General features: G+C 34.4%; 3 protein-coding genes across 5 annotated transcripts in view; 2 read left to right on the top strand and 1 right to left on the bottom strand.

Moving 5' to 3' along the window:
- The window catches only part of LOC140452069 (semaphorin-1A-like), a 559,254-nt gene extending 549,761 nt beyond the window's left edge, over nucleotides 1–9,493 (top strand). For all 3 annotated transcript variants that reach the window (XM_072546113.1, XM_072546114.1, XM_072546112.1), the window contains 2 exons: nucleotides 1,868–2,192; nucleotides 5,307–9,493. In XM_072546113.1, the coding sequence (XP_072402214.1) occupies nucleotides 1,868–2,192; nucleotides 5,307–5,481 (500 nt within the window). In that variant the 3' untranslated portion in view covers nucleotides 5,482–9,493. The remainder of the gene's footprint in view (nucleotides 1–1,867; nucleotides 2,193–5,306) is intronic.
- A 1,760-nt stretch (nucleotides 9,494–11,253) lies between these two features.
- LOC140451729 (uncharacterized) lies at nucleotides 11,254–11,922 on the top strand. Its single transcript, XM_072545572.1, has one exon. The coding sequence runs from the start codon at nucleotides 11,254–11,256 to the stop codon at nucleotides 11,920–11,922; it is 669 nt and encodes a 222-aa protein (XP_072401673.1).
- A 5,765-nt stretch (nucleotides 11,923–17,687) lies between these two features.
- LOC140451728 (sphingomyelin phosphodiesterase-like) overlaps nucleotides 17,688–22,038 on the bottom strand; it is a 40,257-nt gene continuing 35,906 nt past the window's right edge. Inside the window, exons 9-12 of the mRNA XM_072545571.1 lie at nucleotides 21,268–21,420; nucleotides 21,100–21,209; nucleotides 20,273–20,460; nucleotides 17,688–17,873 (exon numbers count right to left, since the gene is read on the bottom strand). Coding sequence (XP_072401672.1) covers nucleotides 17,744–17,873; nucleotides 20,273–20,460; nucleotides 21,100–21,209; nucleotides 21,268–21,420 — 581 coding nt within the window. The 3' untranslated portion in view covers nucleotides 17,688–17,743. The remainder of the gene's footprint in view (nucleotides 17,874–20,272; nucleotides 20,461–21,099; nucleotides 21,210–21,267; nucleotides 21,421–22,038) is intronic.

Below are 22,038 nucleotides of genomic sequence, written 5' to 3'. Positions count from 1 at the left end.
CCTTTTGTAAATGACTCCCAATCGTGACGCCCGAAATACGGAACCATGGCTTCATCAAAGCTGTGGTTTTCTTCTTAAACTGCATGTTTTAAAAAATTTTGATTTAGTAACCTAAAGAGTGGTCCAACTTTACTGAATTTGTCAGAATTGTCCCAATTATTATTATAGGCTATATGCAAAACACTCATTATAAAATCAAACCCATCCCTAGAGAGTGCTACAGAACCTAGGGAATTACAAACGTCTTTATCCTTTTCCCAATACATCTTCATCCTTGGGTACTGAGCATAACCACTAAGAATAAGAATTCATACGAATCTATTGGATTTGACAACCAGTCGAAATTTCAAGACAAAACTTTCTTCATCGAACAACTTCATGAATCAATTTATGGGAGTATCTTCTTTATCAGTATTGAGATCATTATCCTTTGACCAATTATCAAGTAGTTCTACTTCCTCTGAGATGTTTACCCCTTCAGAACAGTGGTACTGCCGTGGAATTTTCAAAACTTTCTTTGGTTTAACCAAATTTGATAATGGAATATTATCATCCAAGTCAACCGAACAAGGTACATGGATTTCAGCTACTTATCTCAACATATTTAAAGGCAATTTGACACGTTTTCTTCTTCACCAGAATCCTCATCTGTTTCAGCGACATCTTCCGGAGGAAACAAAACTATATCAGCTTGAGGATGGGGAAATTCATCTTCTTCCAACATCTCCAAGGCCTCATGTAAAGAAAAATCTCTGTAAAAATAAATAAATAAAGCAGTTTGTTCATAACAATACCAACAAATTCTTTTGGGCTCAATACTAAGTGAAATAACAAATATAGGACGGTCAAATTTATCACCACCTGGCAGCCAACTGGCAAACATTTTGGACACAATTATTTTACGACTTGGATAAATGAACAATTATAATATACATAACATTATAATGAAGTACATTTTACCAAAAGTATAATATTCATTTCTTACATACCGCAACACAATTAGACCCTTCGAGCGATACGAACAAACTAAACAATAATGGGACTATTCGTGCTTGAGCTTGAGTAACATTTTGTGATAGGCCGCGTTGTCAGATTTAATCTAGGGCCGCGTTCAGAAATTATTGAAATTAGCGTCCTACACGTAAGAACGTCGGGGTTATAAGGGGTAATAGAGTACGCAGAAACCAGGACAAATGTGTAGATTTTCTTAAATAAGTGTGGTGAGCTACTTTCTCTCACGTGTGTTACTGTAAGACAAACGATACAACATGTAATACAGGAGTGCCAACTCAAGGCTTGCCAAAACAAGCACGAAGATTTCCTTCATATTTTTGGTTTGCTAGTGATTATTTTTTATTTAAATAAGTTGGATTTCTGTTTGTCACCATATACCTAACGTCCTTGTTTATACTATTTTATTGTATCTTTTTTACTGTTTACTATTTATTTTTTATACAGTGTGTCCAATTAAGTTCGCACCATATGAGGGAACTTTTTTTATTTTTAGTTTTATGAAAAAAGTTATTCTTTATAAAAAGTTCTGCATGTTTTAAAACCTAAAATACAATCATCCAATATTACATATTTTAGTCATATACGAGGTTTGTCAAGAAATATGAACATAAAATTCATAATTTTTGACAAACCGCGTATATGACATGAAAAATTTAATATCTGATCATTGTATTCTAGGCTTTAGATCTTTTAGAACTTTTTATAAAAAATATCTTTTTTTCATAAAATTGAACACACTGTATATGGTAATTTTAAGGTATGTATGAGATGCCAGAATATAGATTAATAAATATACTTATACCTTTATCCACACAGTATGAATTTGCTAATATTGTAATAACCAACTTTATAGATAATGCAGTTCCTACCAAAGAGTACGATGTGAGCCCAATCGATACGAATTCTTTAGACGAAAGTAAAGAATCTAACGACCCCTTGCTAAAACTCGAAGAAGAATCAGCGGATTGTAATGAAGTCAACAGTAAAGTGGCGGGATGTGCTTCCCAAAGTAAGCTGACCCTGTACACTTCTGAATATTTACATATAATTGTAGCCGTTGCCTGTATGGGTGGCCTAATCGTTGGATTTGTATGTGGATATTTGGTCTCCCGGAGGTTTCATGGCCGCTCACAGTACCCTAATCCGCCGTTTATTGAACAGCACAACCATTTAGAGAGGTAAGTTGTGTGCTTATTGATTAAATAAAGCTATATGTTAAATGTTAAGTGTTTTTAACAGTATTATATTTGTCGTTCATCATTTGGTGTTTAATGTGGCTAATGATCCGTTAAACATTTCCTAAAATGTTGTATGAACATATCTGCATCTAAAAATGTCTTCACCATTCACTATCTCCAGACGTTTCACTTTTCAGATTTTTCTTAAAAGAACATTCTTCTTTCTTCAGTTAGAGCTACTTGGTTTGCTCATCACAGTCAGTTCAACTTAATTGTTGCTAGATCATTCATTTGGGTCTCATGCGCTGTTCAATTCATAAATAAATCCGTCTTCATACTTCATTAAATCAAATATACCATGGAACCAATTATATACAATATGTTAAATGTTTAATCTGTGAAAGAGCAAAGATATAACATCGATTTATGTTATCTACGCGAACGATTCTATGGATTAAGTTCTGAATAAGTTTCAAGAGTCACGTGGAAAAGAAAACAACAAATCGAATGTTGTAATCACACAGCACGTGAATTTGATAAAAAAGTGTTATCAAGTGACTATATGGTGTAGCAACAACTCTTTCTGTTTATTGTAGGTTATTAGGTTCTGTATTCTTTTAAGCCAGATACTAAAGTACACTAAGTTTATTATAATTATCTCGGTGTTTAGTGACTGTACACTAACAAAATAATATGGTACTGTACAGTATTTTCATCAGGGTATGAAAAAAGATTACATCCTATATTTAGCGTACATTAACAGAAAAAGTCTGTCACCTTGGTATGTTTCCCTTTCCACAGAACTGACCCGACCTTGTCCTGAAGACGCATAGAATCTTCCACACCACTCATATAGTCTTCCTGGTGGATGAAAAACCAATGAAATACTTTTGCCGTATATAATGCCTGCTGAGGGGTCGGAGCTGGTTCTGGCTCAGCTTCCACTTCAGGGTCACTGTTTTCTTCTTTTTCTACACGAACTGCTTGTAGGATGTCCTCGTCAGAAAGTCCAGATGTTGTAGCTAAATTTTCATTAACTTCTCCGAAATTTGTTAGCTCTTCTGGTCCGTAGATGATAGGAAGTTCCAACTGTCTAGCCCAAATAGCAGGTCATCTTCAGGAAGATCTCTCAATAAATCCCTGATCTTTCATTCTTCCTGTGTGTTTGAAGAAATGTTTTATCGTATTGCTCGTCACCTTTGATTTACTAATCATTAGGATGGCGTAAAGACGTTTAGTTCGAGATCGCCATTGTTCTCAATCAATTTTATCAAAAGTCTTCTCCTTTAGTGGCTTTTCAAACTCTTGATAACACTTGGTCCATGGGCTGAAGGACACTCGTTGTGTTTAATGAAAGGAAACAACATTCAGTGTTTTGAAGGTCACACAATACAGGATGAGCAGGACAATTGTCTACAAGCAGAAGAATATTTTTCCCTTTAAGCTCTACATCCCATTTTCTTGTCGCTTCTTCAAAAATTTCCGTAGTCATCCACGCACTCTTGTTTGCTTTGTAGTGGGTAGATTTTTGATGTTTTTAAAGCAACGTGGGTTTTTCGATTTCCTTATCACTCAAAATTTCCTCTTCTTTAAAACTATCATGTTAGCGGCCACTAATACCGCAATACGTTCCTTAGAGAGATTTCCACCACCGCACTTTTATGATTTAAATTTTAAAGTTCTGTTTGGTATCATTTTAAAAACAATCCAGTCTCATCAGCATTTAAAATGTCGTCTGTCGCATATGGTCGGAGTCTGACGATTCAGGCCATACGTTTTCTAGCCAATCATCCGTTATGTTTTTGTTAACATCGCGAGCCTCTCTGCTGATCTGCCCATAGTTGATCTTGTGCCGCAGCTTCCATTTGCTCGGCCAACCCTCAGATGCCTTGAAATTCTCAATTCCAAGCTCAGTTACAAAAAACTCAGCTTTTGTCCTGACCACAGGCCCAGAGAGTGGAATATGGTTCATACGCTGCTGTTAGAACCACTGAAGCAAAGCGCGATCTAAATATTCGTGCTGAGGTTTCAGCAACTTCTTCCTGCTGCCCTCAATTTCCGCTTCAAGCCACTTTTTTTTGTCCTTTCATATCGTAGCCACACTTGGCTGAGACAGCCCCGTACGGCGAACGACATCCGATTGCTTTTCACCTTTTTCTATTGCCCTGAAGACACAAGTGAAACTGGAAGTGAGAAGTCGTCAATAGATGGCATCTGTGTAAAAACTGTTAGGCTTGCCGCGCGAACAACAAACTCGTATCACTCAACCCTTGAATAACAATGAGTAGGAGGGGTCGCCGCATTTCTTAAGCGCGAAATAAAACAACCGCTGGACAATGACCTTTCTACTCGGGACTCAAGTAGTCTGGGCTTTCAAACAATAACACATTTACCATCGACTATTGGACGATTATAGTCATCGCTATAAAGAGAACGATATCGGTATAGAGAAAGAATTAATACATTGTCCTTATGACGAACCAAACAACGTTTACTATTTTCATCGTTATAAGTGAATTATCGTTATATAGGGAATCGTTATATAGAGACTATTGTAGTAAAGAATGACCACAATTCGATATCAAACATGCTACAAATACTAATTGAACGAATACTCTTTTGGTTGGTTTGTATAGGATTCTCAATGTTTTTTGGTGTGAGTTTGTTCCGTAACGTTAGCGATACTATTTACTTTACAGGTCCTGTTACCGATGTTATTCATATATTGGAAAAAATCTTTTAAATTCTGAGCACAACAATATTTAAAACATAAAGAAAACTAAAATCTGCAAATCAGGGAGGCCCTGTGATTGCCAAGCTACAATCGATATATTGATAACTATCCGGCCTAATAACACTTCATACATAATTCAAGATGTATGCTGATTCATGAGAAGATAAAGGGCTATTATTAATTTTTTTTAAATTTTGTTTTGTTACATCTACATTTTAATTCTATTGAATTTATTTGATTCTTTTTGTTTAAAAATTGTATATTTAAGAGTACTGTTTTATTTTTTAGTTTTCTGTATCAGTTCTACTGGTTTTGAGTTTATATGAAATTTAAATTTAAATATGTGTCACAAAGTCGCCAATGGATTTTTTTTATTACAGATTAACTGTCAACCAGACCAGTTTTTTAGCTCCGAGGACGAAGACGGTTAACTTAGACGTACTGAATGTATCAACAGATTCACTCCCGCCAAAAAAGGATAATTTAGGTTCTTTAAAAAACTTGAACATAACGAATGAAGGGACTTTACAGAAAATAAAGAAAACCTATATATAATAATCAAACATCCTGCTTTCATTTAAAAGTATTTTTAGACCAAAAAGTCTAGTACGGGGATATTATTTTTGCTCTTCCATACAGCATGCTGGTTCATTGCTTTGCATGGTAATTGTTTGTATTTGAACAGAAAGTAGGATCAGATTTTCATAGCTTTGATTGTTTTTGTACCTGCTGTTATTAATAGACTGCATTATTGATTCAATCTCTAAAGTTCATTTCCAGGAATTACGTCTTATAATGTAAGTAATCTTTCTTAAAATTTAAAACGTGCAATCGCATTGTTTTTGAGTTACTGATATGCGTTATATCGTCGTTTCATTATACTTATATAGTTCTTCAGGAGAATAAACAAAAAAGGTGGAACTTTTTCTACGATTTCACGAAACTTCCAAAGCAGGAGTAAAAAGGACTTGAATTTTTGTCAAACAAAACACTCCGGCTCTAATAGACAGGAGGATACGTCATGTAGATAATTTGTAGCCTAACGAATAATTTCTCGCCCCATAACACAGTGTAAACTGTATTCCCCAGATTCGTTTGTTTTCACTTCTGAAGACATTGTTGCATATGGTGCCACACTTAATATGTAACTCAAGAACACTATCTAAACCAGGAATATTATCTGTAGATAATAATTCAGGTTTTAAATGGAATTTTTGTATTCTAACTTTTAAAAAACCAATCAATATTAGTGAAGGATACTCCATAAACACTCTAGTAGTGTATAATATACCTGATCTCTTGTTTACTATGCACATTCACAGAATAAACAACACAGTAATAAGATTTACAAAAAAAAAACTTATCTAGTGTAATAAAAAAGAAGATCTAATACAATGACACTTTAAAGTGAATGTGAAGGGTGATACAAAGGTAATTTTAATACAATATATCCATGTTAATTGGTTTGTTTCAAACTGGCCCCAGAAAATATGTGTATTTATCGTTTTAAATTTTAAAAAAGGTAATTATAAATTTTTTTGTGGATTATTTGCTGCTCTTTCAGTTGATTGAAATATTCGAACTAATGTCGAGCTCAATGTAAATATAATTTTAATTAAGTATCCGAAATCTATTGTTTAATATTGATTCACAAACCCTTAATTTATTACGGCTGTAACAGCTTGATAAATAGTTTCAATTATAGACGTCAAACTTTTGTGTACATATAAATACTACTTAAAATAATAAACTGCGTTTTTAGAGATCTGTATTTAAAACAAATGGTCATTTGTTATTAACAGTTGTTTGAGTCTAAAAAAATAATTGAAATTAGTTATAAAGCTATCACACATAGATATTGTTTAATAAAATGAAGTGTTATTTCAGGACTTTCTTTTGTACTTTCCTTTAGGGTTATACAAAAATAAGGCTCTTGTTCATCTAAGCTACCATCATTTTTCAACAGTTATTTTTGTGATTTATATTTGTTTTGTTTTTACGTTGTAATCAATTCCTCATGTTTAGTATTTTCAGAAGGTATAAATTTAAAGGAAGAAAAACTTTTATACTTGTCTTTGAGGAAAATCAAGAGCGCTTTTAACCTGCTGTCATATGGCTCGAGTGCCTTTACATGCCTTTAATTACGTCATGTTTGTTCGTTACCGCGATCGTCGTGCTAATTTACTCTGGCTTAAAGAGTGTCATGGTCGATGAAAGTCAAATATATTTTCGATAATACGCTATTTGATCAGAAGAGAATTAATTATTGGTCTATATCTTGTTGTTCCAGATTGTAATTAAAATATTGTTATGCATCTAATAATCAATATTACAAGTAAAACTTGACTTTTGACAATTTTGCAACTAAGTTGTGCATGTTTGCCATTACTGATCTAATAGGTATCTGGAAACCAATCCTGTAGAGTAATAACTGGGAAAATATGTTGAACTTTTTCCATTTACACTGTAAACAAACTGTAATTTAATATGTTTATCGTAAAACGTGTTTATTTATTTGTTTTGAATAAAAAAACTAGTAAAACCAAACCAACTTGATTAGGTTAGGTTAGGTTAACTTCAATATGAGTGGGTGTTTAACCACCCATCCACTCGACTTAAAAGGTTTATTGTGACTCAAGCTTTGGTTAAGTTATCCTTTAAGCCCTGCGTTTTTAACGTCTATTATGGCTTTTGATGACGTCTTTGGTCTCGTCTTCAGCCTGACAAAATCTGCAATCGGCACTTTCTGTCAGTCCAATTTTATTCATGGGTCCCTTGAGGCGACAGTGTCCTGTTCCACCGATTCCGATATCGTTCTGTTGGCTGTGCTTCTTGTGATGACCATGAAAGTTTCTGGGTCTATGAATATTTGTTTTGTCCCTCTCCTGGCAAGTTGATCCGCTTTTTCATTCTCTTCAATACCAGTATCCAAACACCCAGACTAAATTTATTTTGTTACTTTTTCCGATCCGAATCAGATTCTGAAGACATTTCCAAACTAACTTAGAGTCAATTCGATTCGATTCCAGTGCCTTTATAATATAATTTTTATAGATATGTCCCTGTAGTTCCTCTTTATTAGTTTCTGTAGGCACGTCTCTATACCAACCAACCAACTTGACTAACTAACTAGGTCTAACTTCTATATACTAGTTTAAATCATAAAAAAGTTATCATAATAGTAAATACTGAACAGAATGAAATGTTATGGTATACCTAAGCAACTTTTAACAAATGATAAATAAAAAATCACTTCATTTTGTTAGACATGAGCATTTATCAAGAGGCTACACTTCATAAAAATAGACGAGAATATATAAGCATTTCTGTCATTGAATAAAAAAAACTATGTTTTTCGTATGGTGTTTAGACAGTTTGCTAAATAATTATTGTTACTACAGTTTTATATTTTGCAAAATGGAGGATAACCGAATGAAAGTGAAGAATTTTGTCTTTCGGTCATATTATGATGTGGCGAACTAGACGACAAATTTAAAGATTATTTTTCTGAAAAAAACTGTTGCACGCCATGTATTAATTGTTCAGTTTGTTAGTGTCATTTTTGCACATTAGTAGAGATTATTTCATTACGTCAAATGTCATATTTCACGTCAAATACACTTCACATCAAAATGTCACATGTAATAACAACTGGTATATTTTATATGACGTAAAAGGTCCAATTTCACGTCACATGTCATGTGACGTTAAAATAAAACATCTTACGTGAGATAAAATATATCATTTGCAGTAAAACTTAATATTTTGACGTGAAATGTGACATTTAGATGTGAAGTGGGGGATTTTACATTACGTAAAATGTATCATTTTTTATTGCGGTAATCAAACCACACGTTTTGGTCAAAAGACGAAATACTTACTATATGTATCGCCTTTAAAAAGGATGAAATAATTTCCATTTTGTTTAATATTTTTCTGTAGTGATTGAAAGATCTAGGAGAATAATCAATAATTTACAGAGTTTAGTTAAGCCCTGTGATTTTTTTGTTAATTTTGGTTTTAGTTAATTGATTTTCACATTATTTTTTTTTATTAAAGTTTGCCGAATTGTTGGATATGTTTGTAAATATGATTTTGATTCTTCAATGATGGATAACAATTGTACATTATTTATTAGACTTTATATTTTTATAGTATTACAACTAGATATTTGTAGATTTTATAAGGAGATTAAAATTTATTAAAAAATTATGATACGAATTTTATATAAAAGAAAAAACAAGACAACTTGTTCAAAAATATTTTATTTTCTTTCTATGAGCGTTCTTTTGATGTATTTTCTATTTGTGCAATTTCATTTCTTTTAAAATAGGCTCACTGGAATACTGTATATAATTTTCTCCGTAGTTGTCAATTTTTCGTTTGGCTGTGACCTCTTAAAATTGTTTACCCAATGCCTATTAATTCACCTCTGTTTAAATAATCAAAATACATTTTTGTCACATCATCATCTCAGACTTTTTTGCAACGTAAGTATATAGAAAGGATTATACATTCCATTCAATACATAATTGTAATGATTTTGTCAATAAAGTAATAAATAATTTGTTTTTATTTTTATTCGCCCTTTTACAAATATCCTAAACCCACAATTCAATACTAATAAAGCGAAACAGGATAATTATGAAGATCTTATAGATATTAATGGAAGCGCCAACTTAAACAAAACGAATTATTAAAGAAATAATATTAAAATGTCTTATTAAAGCAGAAAATAGTAACAAAGTCGGGTCTGTTTTCCATGAACATCGCTGGAAAGGTTGTCGAAGTTAAAGAGTTTATTAAAAAAATCAATTATTTCCAAAGTTTTTTAATCTGTATTAAAAACAGCAACAAAAGCAAACGCAAGAGCCCATCAAATAGGTACAAAAGAAAAGCAAAGATAAATCCATTAAACAATTGGCCGATGAAGATTTTTATGATGAAAATTAACAGTTTTAAAAGTTTTTAATGTTAAGAGCACAAGACAAAAACAAAAGATAGTCCATAATACGAGGTGATTCACTGAAATAGTACGATTTCAAACAAAAATAAAACTGAAAACATATATTTTTATTAAATTTAATAAAAAAAAGTATACTATGCAGGTAGAAATTAATATGTAAGTGAAGAAATATTCAGTTTTTGAAGACGATATTGGAAAGGTGGTCCTTTTTGTCGGACAAATTCTTGCAGCCGTGGTACAAAGTTGTTTACGACATTGAGTAACATTTCTTGAGGTAATGCTACCACTTCTTCGCGTATCAGTTCTCTCAATAGTTCTTAGGGGGTTATTTTGAAACACTTTCGACTTTAGGTACCCCTAAGAAAGTTGTCGCATAGGGAGAAGTCCGGACTACTTAGGAGGTGGCCTGGGAATATCGCCGTTTTTTTTAATAAAACTACTGGGGAACGATCCTCTTAGTAAATCCATTGACACTCGTGATGTGTGTGACATGTTTCACCATCCTGTTGAAAGGTCGTGTATTCATTTCTGTAGTTTTTGATTGCCGAAACAAAAAATTATTTAACATGTGCTCGTAGCGATCAGAATTTACTGTTACTGCGTGGCCATCCTTGTCCTCAAAAAATAAGGCCGACGATCCCTAACGAAAAAATTGCACACCGCACGGTTACCTTTTCTGAATATTTTGTTTGTTTACATACCCTCTTAGATGATTATCGAAAGATTATGCAGCAAGTTGTCGTTTTCATTAATATGTTCCAACATTTGTTTACAAACTAGTCGTGTAGGAAAATCTCGAACGTTAAGGGCTTGCAAAATCTGGATTTTGTATGGTTGATACTGGAGATCTTTATGCAAAATTCTGCTCGTAGTGGTATAGCTTGATCCCAGATTCAATCTTCGTCGCAGGCATTCGGCACGAGGACTCGCGTGTAATGAGTTTCGCATTGCTTCAATATTCTGTGTGTTCTGAATAGCCTTGTTAGACGAAACTGGACCGCGGGGCGGCAAATGGTAGTGTAAACGAAACGCTCGTTGTACACGTCCAAAATTTTTACCATTTTTGTAATAGGCTTTCACATTAAATGCGCGTTGTTCACCCGATCCTTCTCCATGATAATTAAACTTGCCACTCTCTAGATTCACCGCGTTTACGCTGCAAGCCAGTGGCTCCACTATTTTTTCGCCAGCAGCGTTGCCAAATCGTACCGTTTCACTAAATCACCTTGTCTAATCGGACAATCAATAGTACTGAAAATCAACGATTTCTCAAGTATTTAAGGTTTATTAAGAACAAAAAAAGAAGCTAAGATAGAGATTTTCATCAAATAATCGAATGATGAGCAAGAATTGAAGAATATATGAGTGAAATTAAACAATTAGAAGGTGAAGTGTCAGATAAAATGGTTCTAATAAAAATTATTATAGTATTACCTGAAAAATTCAAACATTTTTTGCGCAAACATAGGGCTCTTCTTGATTGTGGCTCTCAATCAAGTCTCATAACGAGAGAATTAGCTGATAAGCTAGCGCTATCAAGGTCCGAGGTCAATATCTCTATTGTGGGGATAGGTCATGCAGTCTCAAACATTCGATCTAAGTGCACAGCGAAGATTCAGTCACGGCAGTCTTCGTTTTCTACATACCTTTCATGTCTCGTAGTCAATAGAATCTGCGATAGAATTCCAGCATATAGTTTCGACATTGGAAACTTAGATATTTCATGTAATTTAAGGCTATCAGATCCAGATTTTCATGTTGCTCTAAAAATCGACATTCTGATAGGTGTTGATACCTTCTGGAAAATCTTGTGTGTAGGACAATTCAGTCTAGATCCTTTTGCTCTAGTCATGCAACAAACAAGTTTCGGTTGGATAGTTTCCGGTCAGTTCAATGACAAAAGGAAATCAGTTCCATATTGCAACTTCAGTAGAAATGATACAAGTTCTGACTTAAATGTTCGGCTACAAAAATTCTGGGAACTCGAAGAGTACACGGAACCTGTACTTTCCGAGGAAAATTTAATATGAGAAAAACACTTCTCCTCAACTGTGAAGAGAAATGACGAAGGTCGCTTTATCATCAACATACTTCTAAGGGGTTCCGTTGAAAATATATGTGATTCAAAGCGACAGGCATCAAAATGGTTTCTCAACCTGGAGAAAAAACTTAAAAAAAATGACATCCTAAGGATGTATACCGAATTTATGGAAGAATACATACAACTTGGTCACATGTCCAAGGCTGATGATAGTCAACGTAGGTTTTCGTATTATCTTCCCCATCACGGGGTCTTCAAGGATGACAGTCTCACCACAAAGCTTCGTGTGGTGTTCGACGGTTCCTTTCCATCTTCTTTTGGTCTATCAATAAATGACATTCAAATTTCGGGTCCTACCATTCAGAACGAATAATTCTTAATTTTATTGCGTTTTCGACAACATGCATTTGTTGCGTCTGCTGATATTACAAAAATGTATCGTCAGCTGCTCGTTGATCTTGAACAACCACTTCAGCAAATCTTCTGGCGTTCTTCTCCTTCTGATACTCTGAGCACATATCAGCTAAATACGGTCACATATGGAACAGCTTCAGCTTCGTTTCAGGGCATTCGTTGCTTATTTCACTTAGCATCCGAGAATAAAGATTTTAACCCTACTGCTTCCAAGATCATCAAGCGAGATTTCTATGTTGATGATCTTCTCAGATGTCAGAAGGACAGGTGGAGAGTCATTGTCAAATGTATGCAAGGATATCAACAATATCTTAAACAGCGGATGTTTGAGTTGAGGAAGAGGGTATCAAATGATCCGGTAGTTCTTAATAAAATTCAAAGTTCCAAGTGTCTATCAAATTTAAAATCATTCGGTGGAGAAGAAAAGGTAAAGGTACTTGGCCTAAATTGGATGTGTGATTCGGACACACTAACATATAAGGTAGATGATTTACCTAATCCTAATAAGGTAACGCAGAGAATAATTCTTTCTGGTATTGCTCAGATCTATGATCCTCTTGGGCTGCTTAGCGCTTGCACAATTACGGCCAAGATGATAATGCAAATTCTTTGGCAAGAAAGGCAAGGCTGGGATGAAACTGTTCCCCAAATCATTTTTACGCAGTGGGAGCATTTCAAGGAGGAATTACTTTAAATAATGTCGAAATACCTAGGTACGTAAAATTAAAGGATTCGATCTCTTGTGAGCTACATGGTTTTTCTGATGCCAGCAACAAGGCATATGATGCTGCAATCTATGTTAAGAGTGTTGATTCTGATGAACATGTTTTGGTTCGTCTATTATGTACAAAATCCAAGGTTGCACCCCTAAAGGTGATTAGCATACCTTGCTTGGAATTGTGGGGCCGTTTGTCTGAAAGGGTAATCAAGTCCTCAGATATCAATAGTATCAAGTATTTCATTGGTCTGATTCTACTATCGTGTCGCTGAGATTCAGACCAAAACGGAAAGGAAAAGTTGGCACCACGTATTTTCGAAGGACAATCCTGCTGATCTCACTTCTCGTGGAATTAGTCCCAAATTACTCGTATCTTCTGACTTATGGTGGCATGGACCTTCCTGGCTGAAATCATATGATTATCCTACACAATTTTCGCTTCCAAATGACATTCCGGAGTTAAAGACTGCCGAGGTCATTACTTTGTCTGCCACATTAGACTTTTCATTAATAAAGCAATTCTCTAGTTTGATTAAAGTAAAGAGATGTACTGTCTACATTCTGAGATTCATTAATTGCAAAATATCCAAGTCTTCCCTTCATGAGAGAGCTTCAGATGCTTTAACTTCTCAGGAGGTTTCGAACGCTATGTTTTACCTAGTAAGGATAGTTCAGAATGAATGTTTCTCAGAAGAAATACGACATTTGACAAAAAAGGGGTCTGTAAGCCCAAAAAGCAAACTCATTTCGTTGCAACCATTTCTCGATTCAAATCGAATACTTCGTGTTGGTGGTAGATTAACAAATTCATCTTATTCTTTTGAGAAGAGACGTCCAATTTTGCTGCCATCTAATAATTACTTTACTGACTTAATTCTTTCAGAACTGCACGTTAAACTCTGTCATGCAGGTCCTCTTCTTCTTTTATCTACAATGCGAGATGAATTTTGGCCTATTCATGGCAAAAATGCAGCCAAGCGTATCGTCCATAATTGTATTAGGTGTTGTCGTGCAAGTCCACCTAAACATCTGTCTACATTTATGGGTGATTTACCGAAGGATCGTGTTGACCCATCCCCTCCTTTTCATATCACAGGCGTAGATTACGCTGGTTATTTTTTAGTCAAGGATCGATAGAGGCGTGGGTGCAAACTTTTAAAGGCAAATGTAGCCTTATTCCGACCACAACCCTGTAGTAGCAAATATTCGCACAAGAATTAAAGTAATAAAAAATGCAAAGCCGAAGAACAAACCTAATATGGAACTACTAAAAGATGTACAGATTAAAGATAAAACCACTGTAAAACTAAATGAAAAACTCTCAGAAATAGACCGAACCCAAATAAATATCCAAAATATAAATACAACTTGGCAACAAATAAAATCCATCCTCGTCAATTCTGCAAGGGAAGAAATTCCAAATACACGATTAATGGCAAAAAAAGACTGGATGACACCAGCTATTCTAAAGATGATAGACGAAAGGAGGAAATACAAAAATAAGAACACAAGCGATTACAAACGATTAAATACAGAAATAAGAAGGAAAATAAAAGAATCAAAAGAGAAATGGCTCGAAGAAAAATGTAAAGAAATAGAAGAATTAGAACATAGACATGATTACTTTAATATGTACAAGAAGGTGAAAGAATTTTCATTCATCCACAAAAAACAACATTGCCCACTGGTAAATAACAACGGAGAGTTAATTCATAACACCAAAGATAAAATAGAAGAATGGGAAAAATTTATACAACAGCTGTTCCGAGATGAAAGAATAGACATTACAATAAATAATGTCACTGAAAGCCCACCAATTCTAAAAGTCGAAGTGGAATATGCCATTAAACAATTAAAGACCAATAAAAGCCCTGGACCTGATGAAGTTTATCCTGAAATACTTAAATTGATCGAAAGTAATAACATTGATTTGTTAGTAATTTTGTTTAATACAATCTACGATACTGGGGAAATACCAGAGGAATGGTTAGAATCTATTTTTATTCCCATTCCAAAACAAGCTAACTCCAGGCGATGCGCAGATTTTAGATTAATAAGTCTTATGAGCCAAATGCTTAAAATTCTATTAAAAATACTTCACAATAGGGTATACAAAAGGTGTGAAAAAGAAGTTGGATACGATCAATTTGGATTCAGAGCCGGAATGGGGACCAGAGAGGCCTTGTTTTCATTACAAGTACTGCTGCAGAAGTGTTACGACCAACAAAAGGATGTCTTTCTATGTTTTGTAGACTTTGAAAAGGCATTTGATCGCGTAAACCATAATAAAATGTTAAATTCCTTGCAGAGCATCAACTTGGATAGCAAAGATCTCCGATTAATTAAGAACTTATATTGGAGGCAGAGTGCCAAGATTAGGATCGACGATCATACATCTAGAAATATTAGTATAAATAAAGGAGTAAGGCAAGGATGCATACTATCCCCTATGCTGTTCAATCTTTACTCGGAACTACTATTCAAGCAAGCCTTGGAAAACCTTTCCACAGGAATAAAAATTAATGGAGAACCAATATCTAGCATAAGATATGCAGATGACACTGTCCTACTGGCTGATACAGACACAAACTTACAGAGGGTTATAGACCACCTTAAGGATGTTTGTCGAGAGTTTGGAATGAAGATCAACGAAAAAAAAATAAAGGTAATGGTGATCCAAAGAAAACAGAATATCCCCTTACCTATAAAAATAAATGGGAATATTTTAGAACAGGTAAACCAATACAAATACCTTGGCTGTTGGATTAATTGCAAGCTGGACCCAGAACAAGAAATTAAAGCGAGAATTGCTCAAGCTAGGGATAGTTTCTTTAAGATGCGCGTTCTATTCTGCGATACACATATAAATATTAAATTGAGATTAAAACTTGTAAAATGTTTTATCTGGTCTGTTCTTCTCTACGGAGTCGAAACATGGACTTTAAAAATAAAGAGCCTGAATAGAATCGAGGCATTTGAAATGTGGGTGTACCGTAGAATTTTAAAAATTCCTTGGACAGCACGAAAAACAAATGAAGAAGTACTAGCGAGAGTCAATTTAGAAAAAGAACTATTGAGAACAGTCAAAAGAAGAAAAACCAGTTATTTAGGGCATTTGTTGCGCAACGAGAAATACTACATCCCTCAGTTGATAATAAAAGGCAAAATAGAAGGAAAGCGAGGAATTGGAAGAAAAAAATTGTCCTGGTTACGTAATATCAGAAACTGGACAGGACTTGGATTTGAGGAACTCTTAAGAACAGCTGAAGATAGACAAACGTTTGCCACCATAACCGCTAACCTCCATTGATGGAGACGGCACTTGAAGAAGAAGAAGTAGCCTTATTCGTGTGTTTCACAACTCGTGCCGTTCATTTAGAACTCGTATCCGATTTAACTACTCATTATTTATAGCAGCTTTTAAGCGTTTTGTAAGCAGAAGGGGAAAACCTCTTAAGATGTACTCTGATAATGGAACTAACTTTCAGGGCGCCAATCGTGAACTAAAAGAGTTTTATGATTTTATTAAGACTAATAAGCGTGAGATTCAAGACCACTCAATAACCGAAAGTATTGAATGCCACTTCATACCTCCACAATCGCCGGACTTCGGTGGCCTTTGGGAGGCCGGGCTTAAGTCAATGAAATCGCATTTAAAACGCGTCGTCGGCAATGCTCACCTCACGCATGAGGAATTCTCTACAATACTCACGCAAGTGGAATCTGTCCTTAATAGTCGCCCTATATCTGCCCTTTTATCAGACCCCAATGACCTTTGTCCTTTGACTCCGGCTCATTTTCTGATTGGAAGGCCTTTGACAGCCATTCCTGAACCTGATTTGATGTCCATAAACGAAAATAGATTGAACCACTTTCAACGCCTTCAAAAAATGGTGATGAATATTACCCTATATGGAGCGGAAGTATGGCCAATGACAACAACAATACGAAATAAAATAAGAACAGTTGAACTTGACTTTATGAGAAGATGTCTACAAATCACAAGAGCGGATAGAATAAGAACGGAGGAAATATGGAACAGAATGGAAGTAAAATGCTCAATTACAAAAAAGTTGGAAAACAGAGCCCTGCAGTGGTACGGGCATGTAAAAAGAATGCCAGAGCATAGGTGGCCGAAAAGAATATTAAACTGGGACCCGCCGGGAAGAAGACGGAGAGGAAGACCTGCTACAAGATGACAAACATACGTCGGAAATGCTATGATAGATAGAGACCTCAGAGAAGGTGACTGGGAGAATAGAGTGCTGTGGAGGACGACAACGGCGAACTCATAATGGGAAAAGCCGAAGAAGAAGAAGAAGAGTATTACGCCACTTCATATATGTTGTTAAAAAGATGTGTTAGTAGTTTTATGTTTCTATTTCTATTTCGTCTTGTCCACAAGCTTTCCAATTATTTGCACATTGTATCGCATGTTTTACCTTTATGTCTATGATTAAGGGTCGTTCCATCTTCCACGTCGATGTCTGTTGCAATTAAGGTCTGTCATCACCAAAGAATTTTTAGATAAATTCCCACGACCTACTAAGCACACTTTATTCTCGTCCGTTTTAAACAGTAGAATGTCATATCATTGTTGTGAGTATCAATAAAAAAAAATATTTGTCAAATAATGTTTATTTTTCGATGTTTGTATATTAAAATGTACAAAAATTATTTAAACATACTGTAACTCGCCACACATATGCTTTCTGTCTTGAGACTTTCCAGTTTTTAAGTCACACAATATTTGAACTTTACATTCAGTATCACAGGATGGTCTAGTAGGACTGTGTCTGTAGTAGTGCCTAAAATTAAAAAAAAAATAATAGTATTTGTAAAACTTCTTTATCAATCTAATGTTCGCTCACTGTCGCTTTCAAAGTACGCATGAATTTTACTGTTCCCAAAAGGTTCGAATAGATGATTAGTTCTACTTACTACATCGTATCAGAAAAAGTCGTATAGCATTTCGGCTAAGTACCAGGTTACGGCGGTTATGTTTTTCGCAAGCTACAAGTTTTCGTGGTTAAAAGTAGCAGTAATATATTTAGTAGAACGCTACGATTTGGAGGGTTTGATAGTTCTGCTTTAAGATATAGTGCGGCGGCTAACACCTTACAGGGACCCTCCCTCTTACCGCACGCTTGCATTGATAAGTGATGTAGAATAGCTGTTGTAATTACTGTTGTTATTATTATATTTATTGTTACTAAAAGAGCTAAAGAGTTAAATCTAAAATGAACGTGAGTATACAGTTCAAAATTTTGAAAATTCAGCAAAAAATGCATGCATGTCCCCGCTCTTTTTTTTTATTTATTTTAGCAATAGAAAACCTAAAAATATAACAACTTTTTTAAAACGACAGTCTTTTCATTATTACAGATGTAATTTGACAGAGTCACTTAAAATACATGGGACAGCAATCATTATCCTACAATAATTTTCAACAATGGTAGTGGAGCTGACTCTGTCAAAAGCTATTGACGATTAAATAAACCTAACTGGTCAGTGATCAGAGTATTCAAAAGCTGTTAAAACACTTTTGCTCGCTCATGATCATCTAATTACCAATAATGTAGACTACTTATTAACGTCAATATCAGACACCACATTCTCTCAGCTGCTAATACTCACATTGGCAAAACAACATTATCTCAAAATCATAAAGCAGTTCCTTAGTGAAACTCTTCTTGTGTAGAGGCGATTCGTCTATCCAAAACAGCTTTAAATAAGTACCAAAAAAACAGAAGCCTTGAAAATCTAATAAATTATAAAATAATTAAAGCCAAGGACGTAGTAAAAAAAGCAAAGAATCATCCTGGCAGGATTACGTATCATCCATTAATGAAAATTCCAATTCTAGCCAACTTTAGAAAAATACGACAAATTCAACGTTACAAAACTAATAATAAAATTACTCGTTTAATTTCAAATGGTATAGAGATCACTTCACATGAACTTATTCCTAACACATTTTGGTCAAACATTTTGAAGAGAAGTTCAGAAATAAAACTAATAATATTATTTTGTCATCATGAATTATATTCAAACAGAAATAATATGGTATCTTCTGAATATAGTAGATACCTTAATAATTCTCCTTTCACTAGCTAATATCTGCCTTCAAGAGCTAATATCTGCCTTAGATAATAGTCGAATCACTAAGGCAGCTGGGCCTGATGATATTCCTTATGCATTCCTAAAGCATTTGTCTATCTATGATCTTAATAAACTCATAACTTTATACAATCTAATCTGTAGTTCCCATAAATTTCCATCTCAACGGAGCAAGTCCATTATTATACCAATATTCAAGCCAAATCAGTCAACTATATTTTCACAATCTTATAGGTCCATCTCTCTTACATGTACTGTGTGTAAGCTAACGAAAAAAAAAAGATCAACAAACGTCTTTTATGGTATTTTGAAAAACACAAGATTATTCCAAAGGAACAATCTGGCTACCAAAGACAGCGCTCCACAAGAGATAATCTAGTACTGATCCAAACCCATATCTCTAACGAATTTGATACCATCTGTAGAAACGCAATCCTTGACATATTTCCACCATTCATATAAAAGTGCTCAATCTTCTTATAGTATACTTCAACTTTGATCACTTTGGCGAATATTTTCTGACAGTCTTCTTTGATAATATTAGATGCTTCTCTTTTAATTATCTTATTATTAAATTTATTAAATCTATTTCCACTTCTTGTACTTGGTTTTAATAGAGAGGAATTATCGATATAGTGTGTCCATGAAGGTATTGCTTTTCAGCAATACTTCAGCGTAAACATTGTTAAAATGAAGAACTTCAGTGACAACTGAAATAGAAACAATTACTTTGACTACATAAAATAACTGTATATTCATTCATATATGTATAATAATCAACCAAACATGACAATAATATAATTTTGAGGAAGAATTTTTTTTAAATTTTAATATGTGTGTGATTGTGCGTTTTGTAAAGTCAAAATTATTTGTATATCACGACTAGTAAGTAAGAAAATTAATAATTATAACTACATAATATTTATATTCATATTTTATCAACAGATGTCTTGAAAAAGAATTGAAAATAAATTCGAAAGCTTGACAGTAAGTCAAAGAGTTTTCTTTGTCTTGTGGGCCAAATCGACTGCATCCTCAAGAATCACCACTTGATATATAATGCTTTTCTCACCATATGTATGCTTACCTATAAAATAAATCAAAACAGTCGTCACTAGCTGCCATTTTATCTATAAGTTTATTCCATTCCTCCGGAGCAAGTGACTGCATACCATAAGTGTCTCTCGCTGAGTACGATTTGTACCAAACTGGTTCGTTATGACCTTTATTTGCGTGTTCTAAATCGGTGGTCCACGTTTCATGATCCAGAACATCCTACAAAATGGAGTTTCATTATTATGAGATACATACGATGTACATTTATCTAAATAACAATTATTTTATTAGCAGAAAACAAGACCATGTAAAGATTTCTAAGACAAATAGGGATTTATTAACCAAATTATGGTATTCCACCTTGACGTCTCTACCGCTCCTGTCCTAACACTAGATTTTACTCCCTCATACATATCTATCGTAATCTTCAGATAAGTCCACATTGCGAAATAAATTACAGAGACTTCAGAACAGATCCAATACACGAAGACGAAGTACAAACAATTAGTGTGGATGAGATAAGACGAACCTTGTGAAGTGGGTAAGACATGTATACTGGCCCCGGAATCGAACATGATAAAAATGATTCTAACAGCGCAACCGGTGGGAATGAGAAGACGGATTATACCAAAGCTGAGGTGGATAGACGGGGTAAAACAGGATGCTGGGAAAATCGGAGTTACCAACTAAAAAGTACGGGATAGAGCAGAATGGCGAAGAAAGCTTGAGAAAGTCGAGGCCCTTTAACGGCCTTAGCACCATAATTAGAAGTACTGGAAATAGAAAATTGAAATTTGTGAATAAAATAGCAGTTTTGAATGATTAATTATTATATATAACACTACAACATATACATACCCTGTTAGAATGACTAAAATCCCCTTCAATATAATAAATCCTATAAGCTGGGTTATGATTTTCGTATGTTGTAATCGATGGGCCTAAGTAGGCTACGTTAATTGGTTTACCTGCAAATTAAAAAAAGATTTTTATCTAAAAATATCTCTATCTCTTTTAATTACTTACTGTAATTTTCAGTTTCATAAAACAATTCGAACTCATCAGCATGGCTGTGACCATAAAATTGAGCCCTAACTATATCCTTATAACGATCTACAATAGAGTAGAAGTTTCTTGACCACGCTTTTAAGCAATCTGAACTACCTGGCGGGATGTGCCCTACAAGAAAAAAATTAATTGTTAAAAATGATAAATACAATATTTAAACATAGCATGGATCATAGAAAATACTATTGCTCTCCTATTGTCTGACACAACATTCTCCGATAGATGGAGTGGGGATGAATGACGCACTTACACCTGAGATCCTGTAATGACTACGCATTTTATTTATAATATCTCGCATTTCAAACTTATAATCCTCAGGAAGATTTTTGGTGTAAGTCTAATAGCCGTATGACACAAAACATTTTCTTGTATCGTTTCTTACACAGTGCTAGTCAAAAGTCCGTTCCTCCCTTGTATCTTTTAATCGGTTGTACAATACTTATACAAGTGAAATTTGGTGGGAGGTAATAAACAGACGTAGGCTTCTTAACTAGTCATAACAAGTGACGTGATAGTGACAGATGAAGTTGCAGCGCCACTGTGACAGATGATTTTAAATAGGACCTTTACAGCAAGTGATACCTCGTTTGAAACGTATTGAAAATACCTATTCAACCATACTAATTTTATTTGAGTTTAAGCTCATTTTGATGAATAAATTGTAGTTTCGCATTTAATTAATAAATATTAAAACCTCCGCCCCTGGTTACTTGTCAAAAAAAAAAAAAA

The sequence above is a fragment of the Diabrotica undecimpunctata genome, chromosome 10 (genome assembly GCF_040954645.1).
Source record: "Diabrotica undecimpunctata isolate CICGRU chromosome 10, icDiaUnde3, whole genome shotgun sequence".
Classification (NCBI taxonomy): domain Eukaryota; kingdom Metazoa; phylum Arthropoda; class Insecta; order Coleoptera; family Chrysomelidae; genus Diabrotica; species Diabrotica undecimpunctata.
This window is presented reverse-complemented; position numbering and strand designations above follow the sequence as displayed.